We start from the raw sequence: 15,336 nt of genomic DNA, 5'->3' as shown, positions 1-15,336 counted from the left end.
CAGGTGGTTTGAGTACTGTTTCTACTGCAGAGTTTTCATATTTTATAACTAAATTGTTGTAGAGTGACTTCTGTAGATTATGTTCAGAGAATTCAATCTGCTAAGTTTCATGTTTATACACACATCAGTTTTTGAAAGAATGTTGTTGGTTGTTTAAAAATGACAAGGGAAACAAGTTGCATCTATTTTTTGCTACACCTGTATTGCAGGAGATAGGCAAGAAGCTAATTTGTGCTTTTCAAGTTAATTGCATGTTTCTATATATGTGTGCAAAATACTGATATGCTACTTGGCTAGCTATTTCCTCACAAGGGCTAAGAGAACTGCTGGGTGTGTGAACTTTTCACATGACAATTACAATCCCAATAACAAATGATTTCCATTTTGCAAGAGAGAAACCCATTTCTCCTGTGAAGTTATATCTCGATAGAATAAGGATTAAGTGCAAGTTTAGATTTTTCCTTTAGGATGTCAACTTTGTGTAACTTTTGCCAATAGTTAAATGTTTCATTGGTGGACAAGACCAGTATGGTGTATTTGCATGTGTAACTTGCCTCTATTTGGGGAGAATGCAATAAAGCAACTTTCCAATTTTATCCCTAAAAAGGAACGGGTATTGTGAACAGAATAATCTTCACAGGTGGCAGTGTTGGATATACTGTGTTAAGAGTTCCTGGTCAGGTGACTATGGAACTTTTTCATGTTTACAAAAGTATACTGTACATCTGTATAGTGAATATATTTTTCATGTGTAAGTATGGAAAGGATTAAGACATCTACATGAAGCCTGTTGATTGTTTGGGTGTATAAATTATGCAAGGAGAACTGGAGCACTTCTAATCTAGACATCTGATTAAAAATAATCATAATTTAGGTTGTACATTTAGTTGGCTAACCATTTAAGCCTTCATATGGAAATAGACCTTGTATTTCCGGTTTTGTTTCATGTTCTATAGCTTCAGTAATGATGGAGTAAGAATTCCACTGAGTTACTCCCAGTTTTACTGAACTGGGCTTTCTGCTAGTGTTTCCTGTTGGGTGTTTAAAACATGGATTCTAGGTTTGAAAAACCTGGAGACACATGCAAGGTCCACATTGATGGCCCAGAACCCTCAGAAGAGCCCACTACTGATTCTTGTGGTTACCTCTGTGCCCATAACCTTCAAGTGGTGGTAATTGAGTGACTCTCTTCGGGTTCACCCAGATTGAGCTTCCATGGAAGGCAGTTCGCTGAGAGTTGTCTGAAAACTGGAATCAACATTGTGTGAAGGAATTCTCATGGTCTGGATCAACTGACCATTCATTTAGAAAGTTTATTTTGTTTTTTTTCTGTCTGTCTTAACGGTGGTTTGTAAATCTTCTACATGTGCAGAAACCTTTTTAAGAATGCTTTGTGGAAAGGTCGAGTGTAGGTGAAGGGAGTTAATTTGAGAAACAAAATACCTGAGTTATTTCTTTAAGAGAAACAAGGGCAGATCAGAACTGGGAGCACTGTGTTTGGCCTTCTGCAAATGCCAGACTTTAATTTCTTGGCACTAAATCAAGTTGTCAGTAAATATATACAACCAGGAAACAAGAAATGGAAGTGTTTGAACCTAGTTTATTGAAAACCTACACTATAACAGCAGGCAATATATCTACATTCAGAGAAAAGAAAGAGATGGTATATACATTCCTATTGATGTATGTATATTCATTATTTCTGTTTTATATAATACAATATATATAATACAATATGTTTGCACACATGATCATGTGCCATAAGTTGTTTTATTGAGAACAGTAATTTTTGTATTTCTCTTGAAGTGACTTATGTCATCTTGTAGGTATGGGGGGTGTATCTGCAGTTTCACATATCCGCAGAGTGGGTCTGTGCCCCACCTGCGCACCCACCCCCTCTGGAGGTGAGGGAAGCTCTGCCCCCCTTGCCTCTGGAATATCTTCTGAGCCCAGCAGAGGCCGTATATGTCTGCACATGGCCTCCACTGGTTTCAGACTGACTCTTGGAGTGAAAAAAGTCACTTCCAGTTTTTTCAGAAAACCGGAACTGACTTTTTAAAATGCCTTATAAGACATTAGGAGGCCCAGGGAAGCCCTGGGGGCTTTTTTTTAAAAAAAACAAAACAGAGTGGCGTTTTTCTGTCTCTGAGTCCGTCTGAGCCCAGCAGAGGCCATAGTCTCATCCTCAGCATGGCTTCTACTGGTCTCTGAAGGGTGTGGGGGGGGAGGGGGTTCCCTGGTATCCGTGGTTTCATGTATTTGCTGGGGTTCTGGAATGGAACACTGGATACCGGGACATGCCTGCATATGTATTTCCCCAAGAGGGCTCTAAGTTTGAGTCTTTGTGAATGTGCAATGGTCTTCTGCAAAAGATGCTTCAAGAAAAACAATCTTTAGGAAAAGAGTTGAAATATTGTAAAGAATTTCTCTGTTAGGGTTTTTAACACCTTTTAAAACTGAAGGTGAATTTATTAGTTCTAAAGGTAGGAATGCCTAGTAGGGGTAAAACTGGTCAGTGAAATTGTAAATTCCTGTCTAACAATTTTTTAACATGTATGTTTTTGTTGTCAGAAGTATTCTTTGCTTTGCCAATTCACTTTCCTCTTCATTTTTAAAGTAAATTTCTACTGCTATTTTTGGAAAGTAATATTTGAAAACTTTTAGGGCGCAATCCTAACTAACTTTCCAGCACTGGCATAGCTGTGCCAGTAGGGAATATGCTGCATCCTACAGTTGGGAGGCAGTCATGGAGGCCTCCTCAAGGTAAGGCAATGTTTGTTACTTTACCTCCAAGTTGCATTACCCTTCTGCCAGTGCTGGAAAGTTGTTTAGGATTGCGGCCTTAATCTAATATTTTCGGTCTTGTTTCATATCTTTGAAGGAATTCTACCCACTTGTCTGCTTCCATCTTAAAAGAAGTTTATGGAATATACATACAGTATCTGTCCACTCACTCATTTCCAAGCAGCACAACAAAATTATTGAAATTCTGCCTTGTGAATAGAAGATTTGTTTCAAATTAAGGCGCAAATGTAATGTGCTGTAATGTGATGGATGTTAGGATAGGTCAAAATCATACATGCTGTATAGTCGACTATTGAGATTTGTTGCTTTAACTTTTGCCAAGTCTTGCAGATTGTTTTGTACTTTGGTTTTGTAAAATACCTTGCATAAAACACAACCTGATCACAAAAGATTTGGTAAACTGAGGCTAGCATGTTGACCTCTCTTGGGCACCATATATTATACAAAAGAAGTGCAGTATTTGAAACATAAAACACATTGATTGAAAGAAAATAGATAGCAATGGGGAAGAGGCAGCAATCCAAAGGAAGAATTGCAAAATGTGACATCCTTCCCTGTGTCCCAAATCCTAAACTGTCCCTTAACCCTTAATCTGATCCAAATGGTTCCCAAACTGGGAGTCCATGGCCTACCAGTGGGTTTCAACCCAACTTTTGGTAGGTCATGAAACTGACAAGGCAGAATAGACTGTGTGCATCAATGGTTAAACAGCTTGCTACTTGGTGGCGCATACCCAATAACCATTATAGCCACAGAGGCTTGAGTGGCTGGTAAAGTGGAACTTTTTTCAAGATAGGTCCCAGTTCTAAAATGTTTGGGAACCACTGATCTAACTGATAAGATTTAAGCAGCATTACAGTCATCTCCCATATCTGCAAAAGATTAGTTCCAGCCCCTTCCCTACATATCTGGAAACTTTGGATGGGGGCAACTTTATCTCCGCAGCCCCCCATGCCCTTTAACTTTGTTTTCATTCTTAAATGCTAGTGCCAAGGTTGAATGTGTCTTGCTTGTACTACTTGCTATAAGCAGATGACCAGAGAACGTTAACAAGAAGCATGAGGTTCTGCTTCCTGTTGACAATTTAGAGATGTAAAATTTCTGGAAATTTTGAAGCTCGGAAAAAAACCCGTTTTTTCTGGAAAAAAAAACCCGGATATTTTTGGAAAAGTTTCAGTGAATGGGCATGAAATTTAATCAGAATCATTTTCTGAGCTGTAATTATCGGTTTCAGTTTCTGCTTCTGCAGCTACTCTGTTGTATCTGTCATTATCACAGTTATTATGAACTTCTAAAAACTGAAGGTTTGCCCGGATTGAAACCAGCTTCTCTACCCTTTCACATGTCAGTTTATTTCTTGATTTAGTGTGAGTGTTTCCAAACATAGACCAGATTCTTTCACATGCTGCAGAAGATGGAGGAATCTGAAGAAGGTGAGAAGCAAGAGGAGTCAGAGGCTGTGTTGTGCAAAGACCTTGCCACCATGTTGCAGGAGAATATGTTTGGCAGAATCCCAGATTGCGTTCCTGGATCAAATTCCTGAAAATCTTCTGTATTCTGCAACATTTGAAAGTACCTTCTCATCATCAAGTCCTAAATGTGATGCTTGTTTTGTAATCCAGTCAAATGCAGTAACAGTGCTATCATCACTTATATTTCCTCCTTTGAATCTTAGATCCAGCAGATCTGCAGCAGCATGAATTGGGTGGCAACAAAATTCTTCCCTTTTTTAATAAAATCTTTCACTTCTATAGTTGTAGGTGGAGATATACTGAGATTTTCAAAAACAGTTGTTTTTATCTTGGTCATTAGATAGTGCACTTTAGTCAGAAATTCCTTATCTGATTCAGATGCAGTGATTGCTGCAGCAGTTGGCTTTAGAATCTTCATGGAATTTTGCAGCTGAACCCAGAAGACATCCTGATCAAGAACAGTGTTTCTCACACTCCTGGGTACTTTAAGATCTTCAACTATTACTGTTTCTTGAAGAGCTTCTTTGTTTTTTAGTAAACTTTCAAAGGAGATCACCATTCCAGCCCACCGAGTTTTACTACAGAGCTTTAGTGTCACTATTTTATTCTTTGCATTTTTTTCTACTGGCTGCTTCTTGAAAACTGCAGCTACAATATGAGTACCTTTTACATGTTTTATAACATCTTTTGCTCGTGTCTAGCTCATTTGAAGGGTGTTCAGTTTCAAAACATCATTAAGAAGCAAGTTTAGCCCATGAGATGCACATCCTGTTGCAGTAATATGTGGATACTTATCCATTATGATCTCCCATGCTGCTTTCATATTGCTGGCATTGTCAGTCAGCAAAGCAAATACTTTACCACTCCCAATTTTCTGCAAGACTTCACATATTTTACAGCTGATATACTCTGCAGTATGTCTGTTCTCTCCTGTTTCAGTGCTTTTGTAAAAAAAACTGGTTGAGGTGTTATAACAAAATTTATAATTCCTTCTCTCACATTTGTCCATCCATCTGTACGTAGTGCAAGACACAGTGCTTCATTAATTTTTCCTTGCACAGATTCCATTACACATTCATATTCTGACTCCAAAAGAGGCTTGCTCAAAGAATGTCTGCTGGGCAAATGGTATGATGGTCTTAGTAATTTCAAAGCTTCCTGCCGGTATGTATTTTCAGTATTGAAAATGGTGTTACAGAAGAATATATTGCTCTTACAAGAGCTTGATCAAATTTTTCCTGATCTTCAGGTGTCTTCTTGTCTACAAATGAAGTTATTGAATAATTTTGGGATGCAGCTGTCTTCAGTATATGTTTACTTGAAGATGCTGCTGATGGGAAAACACTTTGTGTTGCTGCTCATGTTACAGATGGAGTAGAAAGAGGACTTCTTGAACGAGAATGTTGATAAAAACTATGTGCATTTTCATCATTGTGGTCCTCTTCACTTAGATCCATGAAGGATTTTTTAATATCTGCAGGACACTTGTTACATACAAGAATGTGTTTTGTCATCTTGGTAGTATTTGGAAATGTGTATTTCATCTGACAGTATCTGCAAATCACATTTTTCTTCTCAGAAGAACTTGTAATGTGAAAATGCCTTCATATGCTAGATGTTGGTCTCACCATTTTCCTGAGGGGAGTAGGAGAGAAAAATAATTTAATGGCTAGTTTGCAAGAAGACACTAATCTGTTTGTGGGTGGGGGAAGTAAAGTACCAGACTAGTAGTAATTAAATTATTATTTACACAAAGGTTATAAAGATAAACTAATGTAGCTAAATGATTCAGTTTTCTGGAATCAGATAAATGTAAACTCTTACCTTTTTAAATTAAGTATATACTTTCAGGTCCTTTTTGTTGCTCTGTATTTTCTTCCAATGCTTTGAGGCCTAGTGAAGAGACAGAACAGAACCAAACATACCTACCCACATGCAAAAACAAAACTGAAACCTTTTTCTTTTCTTGTGACAATAGCAGCATCTCCTAAAGGAAGAAATGCATCTTGTTCTTGTATTGGCAAGTTCAGTTTGTAATCTAGGACTTGCTTGTCCTCAGTGCACAGAAATTAGAATAATCTGATACCATACATATTTTTTAGAAATGATTTGGAAAATATTTAAACACCGTGTCTTAAAATAGATTATTAATTATGTTAAAATAAAACATTCCATAATCAATTCTTTTCTTTTTTCAATTTTTCCAATTTTTCAGAAAAAAAACAAAAAAGGATTTTTCTGGATTTTTCCCAGTCCTACTCTAGTTGACATTCTCTGGTTGTCCCCTCTAGCATGCAGGCTTCCTGCCTGCTTGTCTGTCTGTAAGCTTCATGTGGATGTGGGAGAACCCGTGGACATTATATATCTGGACTTTCAGAAGGTTTTCGACACGGTCCCTCACCAAAGGCTACTGAAAAAACTCCACAATCAGGGAATTAGAGGACAGGTCCTCTCATGGATTGAGAACTGGTTGAAGGCCAGGAAACAGAGAGTGGGTGTCAATGGGCAATTTTCACAATGGAGAGAGGTGAAAAGCGGTGTGCCCCAAGGATCTGTCCTGGGACCTGTGCTTTTCAACCTCTTCATAAATGACCTGGAGACAGGGTTGAGCAGTGAGGTTGCAAAGATTGCGGACGACACCAAACTTTTCTGAGTGGTGAAGACCAGAAGTGATTGTGAGGAGCTCCAGAAGGATCTCTCCAGACTGGCAGAATGGGCAGCAACATGGCAGATGCGCTTCAATGTCAGTAAGTGTAAGGTCATGCACATTGGGGCAAAAAATCAAAACTTCACATATAGGCTGATGAGTTATGAGCTGTCTGTGACAGATCAGGAGAGAGATCTTGGGGTGGTGGTGGACAGGTCGATGAAAGCGTTGACCCAATGTGCGGCGGCAGTGAAGAAGGCCAATTTTATGCTTGGGATCTTTAGAAAAGGTATTGAGAACAAAACGGCTAATATTATACTGCTGTTGTACAAATCTATGGTAAGGCGTATTGTGTCCAGTTCTGGTCGCCGCATCTCAAAAAAGACATAGTGGAAATGGAAAAGGTGCAAAAGAGAGCGACTAAGATGATTACTGGGCTGGGGCACCTTCCTTATGAGGAAAGGCTACGGCGTTTGAGCCTCTTCAGCCTAGAAAGGAGATGCCTGAGGGGGGACATGATTGAGACATACAAAATTATGCAGGGGATGGACAGAGTGGATAGGGAGATGCTCTTTACACTCTCACATAACACCAGAACCAGGGGACATCCACTAAAATTGAGTGTTGGGAGAGTTAGAACAGAGAAAAGAAAATATTTCTTTACTCAGCGTGTGGTTGGTCTGTGGAACTCTTTGCCACAGGATGTGGTGATGGCGTCTGGCGTGGACGCCTTTAAAAGGGGATTGGACAAGTTTCTGGAGGAAAAATCCATTATGGGGTACAAGCCATGATGTGTATGCGCAACCTCCTGATTTTAGAAATGGGTTATGTCAGAATGCCAGATGCAAGGGAGGGCACCAGGATGAGTTCTCTTGTTATCTGGTGTGCTCCCTGAGGCATTTGGTGGTGTCGCTGTGAGATACACGAAGCTGGACTAGATGGGCCTATGGCCTGATCCAGTGGGGCTGTTCTTATAGCAACTAGTACAAGCAAAACATGTTCAACCTTTGCACTAGTGCAGGAGTCTCCAAACCCTGGCCCGAGGGCTAGATGTTGCCCGCGGCAAGCCTCTTTCCGGCCTGTGGCCAACCTCATGTCCTCTGAAAGCCTCTGGCCCACTCAACTGAACATGACCAGAACTGTGCTCTGATTGTGTCTGGAGGGTCATCTGAGGGCCAGAGAAGTTGAATAAATGAGCCCATTCATTCATTTATTCACTCATCTATGTTCCATCTCTAATTTATTTATTTAAATTTTATATTTAAATTTTTTTTCTGGCCCTCCACACCACACCAGATATTTGATGTGGTCTTCTGGCCAAAAAGTTTGGAGATCCCTGCACTAGTGCTAAGAATGAAAACAAAGTTAATGGACACAGGGGGTGTGTAAATGTTCTGAGTGCGTAAGAGGAGGAGGGAGCATGTGAACCTGAAACCCATTCCAGGCTAATTTTCATATTGCCAGATCATGGTTTGGTTCAACCTTGTCATGTGTAGTGGTAGTTTTTCTTAATATGATGCTATTAACTGCTAGTAATAGCTAGCTCAGATAGTTTTGCTTACTTTAAATATTCTGTGTATTGCACTTTTCTCAAATATATAATAGCATTATGGTTCATATATCTATGATTTTGATCTCACTGTATTCACTTAACCAGCAATATGGTCACACTTTATGCAGAGTTCCATTTTAGTTATAATTCTGTGTATATTTTAAATGTTCATTTTTGTCTTGGCTTGTTTGCAAATATTTTGACTTTATGATCATGATTTTAACCCTAGTTACAAATCTGATCTGTTAGCTTCTATGGGGGCAGGAGGGTATGGGTGGGATATAAATCTTTTAAACCTTTTGTTGAATTGGAATGCTCTAGGTCAGGGGTGGTGTTTCATACCGCAGGCCAAACAGTATTCTTGATGCCTGCTGAGGGCCGGAAGTAACATCATTAAGCAGGAAATTTTGTCATTAAGCAGGTCATGACCAGAAATAAGCACATTTTTTCTCACTTAGAAATTCATTAGCTGCAAATAACAGAAGAGAAAATATGTATATCTTGATTGTATTTTCAGGAATGGGAGGGCCTAATTATCATGCAGGTTGTCCCTTCAGCAGTGACACCCCAGCTCAGCAACTGAGAACAGATGGTGGTGGTGCTGGAAGAGCCTGAGTGCCAGATAAAGAGCTCCTGCCTCATCCAACATAAGAACAGCCCCACTGGATCAGGCCATAGGCCCATCTAGTCCAGCTTCCTGTATCTCACAGCGACACCACCAAATGCCCCAGGGAGCACACCAGATAACAAGAGAACTCATCCTGGTGCCCTCCCTTGCATCTGACATAGCCCATTTCTAAAATCAGGAGGTTGTACATACACATCATGGCTTGTAACTCATAATGGATTTTTCCTCCAGAAACTTGTCCAATCCCCTTTTAAAGGCATCCAGGCCAGATGCCATCACCACATCCTGTGGCAAAGAGTTCCACAGACCAACCACACGCTGAGTAAAGAAATATTTTCTTTTCTCTGTCCTAACTCTCCCAACACTCAATTTTAGTGGATGTCCCCTAGTTCTGGTGTTATGTGAGAGTGTAAAGAGCATCTCTCTATCCACTTTATAAAATTGCCCTCCAGTCTTTAGGGGGACTTATCTTTCCTCCCTGCCATGCTATTTCCTTCTTAAAGTACCCACCCCCACTGTTCACTCTGGTGAGTAAAACATATACACTTTGCCAGTCATTATACATGCACAAACTGATATTTGCATAATTTGCAGTAAGAAAATGACACATGGGGTGAAGGGTTAACCTCTCCTTCTCCTGCGTCTTCAACCACATTGGGGGCTCCTGCAACTGCTTCTTAAAAGAAAAAGAAATGTGGAGGAACCCCTCCCCACCATTATGGGATTACAACATGTGCTTGAAATAATGCTTCCTTTGAATCTAAATGAACCAACTGGCATCAAGTTCTTCTTGTGCATCAGTGTCCTGTGAAACGTTTGATCTGTCCAGTGATTGTCAAATTCTAGTCTCTATTGTACAAATCCTTGTTACAAATATTTAAAAGTGCTTTTCAAGAACAAGAAAATTACAAAATAATTTACAGAGAAAATATTTTGCTGCAACTGAAAGCTTAATTCTATTGCTTTGGCAACAAAGAATAATCTCATAAACTTAGAGTTTACCTCTGTGTGGCTGATACTTTACCAGACTGACTTGGTGAACCTGACAGGATTGTGGTTTATTCTCTTGAAATTTGTAACAGCTGTACTTTGTTTCCCGTCAGCATCACTTTTGATGATGTCAACTTCCATTTTTTGAGTTTCCGCCCTTTGTATGTGACTTTTCTAGTGCTACTCATTTCCTGTATTGTGTCATCAGTGGAACAACACCAGGCAGAACTTGGTTCTTGAGAACTTTGCTGGCCAAGCAGTGCACAATAACAGTTCTGACAGGAAGTTCTCTGTTACAGCAGTCATCCTTCATACCAGAAGGGGAAGGGGCAGGAAATGCTGAGAACATAGTCCGAATACACAGGAAGGATATGGGGGATGGAAGGAGAGACTATGGGAAGCTGTTGCCTAAAATTGTAGTATGATCTGCTGATACTTTAAATTGGTGTCTGTCCCTGTGTTTTTAATGTTGATGTATAAAAACCATTTTTTTTGCTCATGAAGCAACAAGTGCAGTCTGACATGATGAAATACAGTCTTGACTATCTCCCTCTGTTTTAAAAGAATAGCTAACTTGGGCTGAGCATGTGAATAAGTTTGAATTGTCCTAAAGAAGTGACTCTGCATAATATGATCAATGATTAAGTTGATGGTTGAAGTAAATAAAATAATCCTTTGACAATTGGAGAATAACATCGCCTGGACTAGAGCTGGTGGGGTGGTTGCTTTTCAGGGCTATAAGACAGTGATTCCCAAACTGTAAGCCATAGCTCCCCAGGGAGCCACAGAAATCAGCCAGGGGAGCCATGGAATCCTCATGAAAAACCCCTTAACCTAGACATTGTATAAATTATAGCCCTAATGGGGAGCCATGACCAATGGCCCACTAGGTCAAGGGAGCCACTAGCCAAAAAAGTTTGGGAATCACTGGCTGTAAATTTGGGAATCACTTTTGTTCCAGGTGCTGCTACCATTCCCTGCAATATCTGCCCCACCCTCTTTGGGACAGTTGTTAGGTTACTGGCATCCACACTCAACTCTCCATCCCCAGAGTTCACCCTGGTGTTCCCAGCTTGCATGGTTATCTTACAAATTTAGAGGAAAAGCCCATCCAGCTCATCACTCTGTTGCTTTTGTACACTTGATTTGTGTTTATGCATGTATCTATGAGGAAGGATATTTGTGTATGGTAATGGAAAAGCTGTCTGTGTGTATTTCAGGTACCCTTAAAATCAAGCATTCTTGGAAATTTTGTTGAATGCCTTTCTGCTGTGTGCATAGAAGAGTCATCTGATTATGAGCAGGGCTCTGGCATGAAGTTCATTGTGGGAGAAAACAGTACATGCCCCCACCCGGTATCCACAGTTATCTGTGAATCAGGTCTGTGTACCCCCTCCAGAGGCAGGTAGCTTCATTCCCCTCACCTCCAGAGAGTCCTCTGAGCCCTGGAGCTAAAAAAAATTGCACTTCCATTTTCTCCATGAAACCGGAAGTGATTATTTTTTTTAGCTCTAGGGCTCAGAGGACCCTCCAGGAATGAGGAGAGCAGAGTTTGATCGGAGCATGCCTGTACCTCTTAAATGAAGTACCTTTTCTTGAGGGAAAGAAATGCATGTACTGCATTGGCTATTCCAAAGTATGTCATAAGGAATACAGCTAATATAAATGCCCCCTTTTTGTCCATGTTCCACACATATGGTAATGTGAAATTCATGTGCGTTTACAAGAAAGATTCATGAACAAAGTCAGCATGACTGCTATCTTTATGGCCTTTCCTGCAAAATCTCTATGGATTTTTAATTCCATTAGAACACTTTCCTGGTGTATTCCTCTGTACTGAAAAAATGTTCTGTTGGAATTGTCCCAAAAGAGATCTAGCCAAAAAGCCTTGAGCAGAATTCTCTTGAAAGATTGCTACTGATGATGGGGATAATGTGATTGATTTTTTTTTTTGCCATCTTCCTATCTCTGGTTTTAGAGACAATTGAGAAGGAATACATCTGCTGTGATGTTTTAATTATCTCCAGATACAGTAGACATTCTAGCTTTTTAGCAGCCACTGTAAATGTAAGGTTTTGTCCAGCAAATAGCAATTTATGAATGACTGATGCTTTCATAGTGGAATAAATGGGTTAATCATTTTTGTTTGAAGTTCTATTTTGAGAAGGTACTGAAGATTCTCTTTTTTTTAAAAAAAACTAACTAAGCTTGCACATTTAAATGCAGTTCTCACTTAGATTTGAGACAAGCGTGGTAGGGGCAGGCAGTGACGTAGCTCGGTTTCCATGGCAGTGAGTTAATGTTATGTAAGGAAGTTGCATGTACACTGCATGGTTGTCATGGTTCTGAAAATCCTGTTCAAGCAGCCCTTTTCCAATTGCTGTATTTCATTTAGTAGCATTGAAAGGCAAACAGGTGCTGACCAAGACTACCTGAAATAACGAACAGGACAACACTTTTTTATATTTTTTTCCACAATCAGAAGTTACATCATCCTTAAGAATTGAATACTATTTTAGAGAGCAAAACTTTTTTAAAATTTACTTTTCCAATTCCTTTGCAGCTTTCATTTAGTCGCACTTCATGAAGAGATTTTGCACAGTTCTAAATCATAGTTTAGGGAGAAACATTGTCTGAAAGAATCAACATTTACTTTAACATGGTACTTAGTTCAGATTTTTTTTTGTGCTTATGTGTCTCCAGACTGTTTGCACATGCAAGCAACAAATACAAAAACCTAAAAGAAATGTAATAACAGCAGCTCTTGAAAATGAGCCAAGGGAATGGTAAAGGGGGGATTATGGAAAAAAACAGTTTAACTGTAGACAAAGTTGTTTATGTTCATTTGTGTGTTCCTTAACCAGTGTGATCTTGTAAATAGTGTGAAACTAGAAGCATTTCGAACTCTTCTTTTTTAAAGAATTGCATCAATTACTTCCGTAACTTGCTATAAAGGACTGAAACATGGGATATAAGTATTTTAGTAGAGTTCCAGAATTCAGAAAGAGTTACTATATCTAATCTACTCTGAAAGAAATCTGTTCTGTAATTCTAATCATGATAGCAAAGTTACATTTAATCTTCAAATGTTCATTATTTGTACATATGCCTTGTCCTGAGTCAGGTAATTGGCCCATGTAACTCAGTCTTGTCTGTTTAGATCCAAAGCACTTTGCTGGGGATCTTCTCTGGAAATATCTCACGCCTTCTGTGTGCCTAAAATGTGCTGGTCCCTATCCAAAGTATCTCCAAGTATTAGGCAAGATGTCTAGTACCCAAACATCCCAAAGGTTGCAATCCTATCTACGCTTACTCAGGAGTAAGCTCAATTGAGTATCATTGTTAAAAGCATATGCAATACATAGGATCCTGTTAAACGTACATGTGGAAATATACTTAAAAGGAAATGTATAACATTTCCCCAAATGCAGTCACATGCCACGATAGCATCAAATCTATTAAAAATAAAATGCACATTGAAATGAGTGGAGACCCATCTGAAAGTGTCCTGACCCAGTTTGAGAAAACAGATCTAAAGTATAAATGTACAAAATTTAGCCTTTTCAGACAAATTAATAAAATACTTCGGATCAAATTCAGTATGCAATTTTCATTAATTTCAGTGGAATTTAATATATTTAGGGTCAAGAAAATTCAAACAGATGTGATGCATTCTTGTTCTTTGAAACTGACTGACTTTTCAGTGATCATCAGTATTTGTCATCTTGAATCAAGCAAAGGTTTCAAGGAAAGTCTTGCTGAAGCTTCATGCAAATCTCCCTGCTTCGTTCCAGAGTGAACTGAAGGGGAACAGAACAGACTTCTGGTTCTCCCTACCAAAAATTTTTGTCCCCAAGCCTAAAGTGTTATACCAGGGGTGTCCAAACATTTTGGCAGGAGGGCCACATCATCTCTCTGACACTGTGTTGGGGGCTGGGAAAAAAGAATTAATTTACATTTAAAATTTGAATAAATTTACATAAATGAATTTATTAGGAGATGGAACTTATGAAGGTCTTGCAGTAGCTCAAGGCCTATAAAAGGCCTTGCACAAACCAAGGCCAGCCTTTCCTTCACTGCCACTGCTGCATCACAGACGTGAAACAGCAAGTAGTGGAGGGAGCCCTTGTCCCACAGCTCAGGTGAGAGGTAGAACAGTTGTCCTCATGCTGAGAGCAGTTGCGTTGAGCCAGAATGGGCTCCAACAAGTCTCCAGAGGACCAGAGGCTCATTGGAGACTGTGGGCTCCCTGAGGGCCTGATTAGGACCCCTGAAGCTTAAAAATGTTGGGAAAAGGGGGGGGGGACCACTTCCTGTTTCAGGATGAAAACTAGAAGTGTTTTTTTTCCCATTTTCAATATTTTAAAGCCTCGTGGAGGTCTGTAGAGGGAGGTCACAGGCTTCCCAGACCCTCCAGACAGCCATAGCAACTGTCACTGTTGCACCCCTTCCTGCCCAGCAGCATGATCATAGATATTGTATTGCTGTTGATTTCTGGGCCATTTCCCTTAAAGAGGAATGGCCCTTTTCTGGTTCCCTTGGTGGGTTCTGACACACCAGTTTGGGAACCATTGTTTAAAATACATTAAACTATATTATTTTCTCTATCAGTTGCAATAAATTCTAAGTAGCTTTTCGTTTGCTTGCTTGCAGATATATGGAGCCTGGGAGTTATTCTTTACATGTTGGTATGTGGACAACCACCATTCCAAGAAGCAAACGACAGTGAAACTTTGACCATGATCATGGACTGTAAATACACAGTGCCATCTCGTGTATCAAAAGAATGTAAAGAGTAAGTAAAATATTCTACAGAATGCCTTTAAGATAATTATGCTAACAAAGCACTAAGGTATAGTGTACATTCTGTTTTCATTTCTGAAAAGGTTTGCTGGCTTGCTCTTTTTAAATATTTCATACTGTGTTCATTAAATAGCTATTTTTGAGTCTATCCTTTACAGAAGAGAGCAACTTATTCAGAGCTGAAAGCCAAGTGAGGGGAACTTTTGTACTTTCATGGAAGTGTTAGATGCCTATGCTTCTACATAGGACATTGTCATAGGAATATAAGCTTTTTTCCCTTTGGAACACTAGAAGTGGTCAATCCCAGGATGCACTTATCAAGAGGTGGTTCTGCTTTTCTGAATTCTTTGGTAGCTGGAAGCTACCAAAATTAAGTACAATTGTTTCATTAGCTCACTTTGGAGTAATATTTTTAAAAATCATGCTAGAAGAGAAAACA

General features: G+C 39.5%; 1 protein-coding gene across 3 annotated transcripts in view; it reads left to right on the top strand.

Moving 5' to 3' along the window:
• The window catches only part of SNRK (SNF related kinase), a 42,012-nt gene that overhangs the window by 13,091 nt on the left and 13,585 nt on the right, over positions 1 to 15,336 (top strand). For all 3 annotated transcript variants that reach the window (XM_066630972.1, XM_066630970.1, XM_066630971.1), the window contains one exon: positions 14,748 to 14,889. In XM_066630972.1, the coding sequence (XP_066487069.1) occupies positions 14,748 to 14,889 (142 nt within the window). The remainder of the gene's footprint in view (positions 1 to 14,747; positions 14,890 to 15,336) is intronic.

The sequence above is a fragment of the Tiliqua scincoides genome, chromosome 5 (assembly GCF_035046505.1).
Source record: "Tiliqua scincoides isolate rTilSci1 chromosome 5, rTilSci1.hap2, whole genome shotgun sequence".
Taxonomy (NCBI): domain Eukaryota; kingdom Metazoa; phylum Chordata; class Lepidosauria; order Squamata; family Scincidae; genus Tiliqua; species Tiliqua scincoides.
The sequence above is the reverse complement of the archived record's forward strand: the minus strand, read 5'-3'. Positions and strand labels throughout refer to the sequence as shown.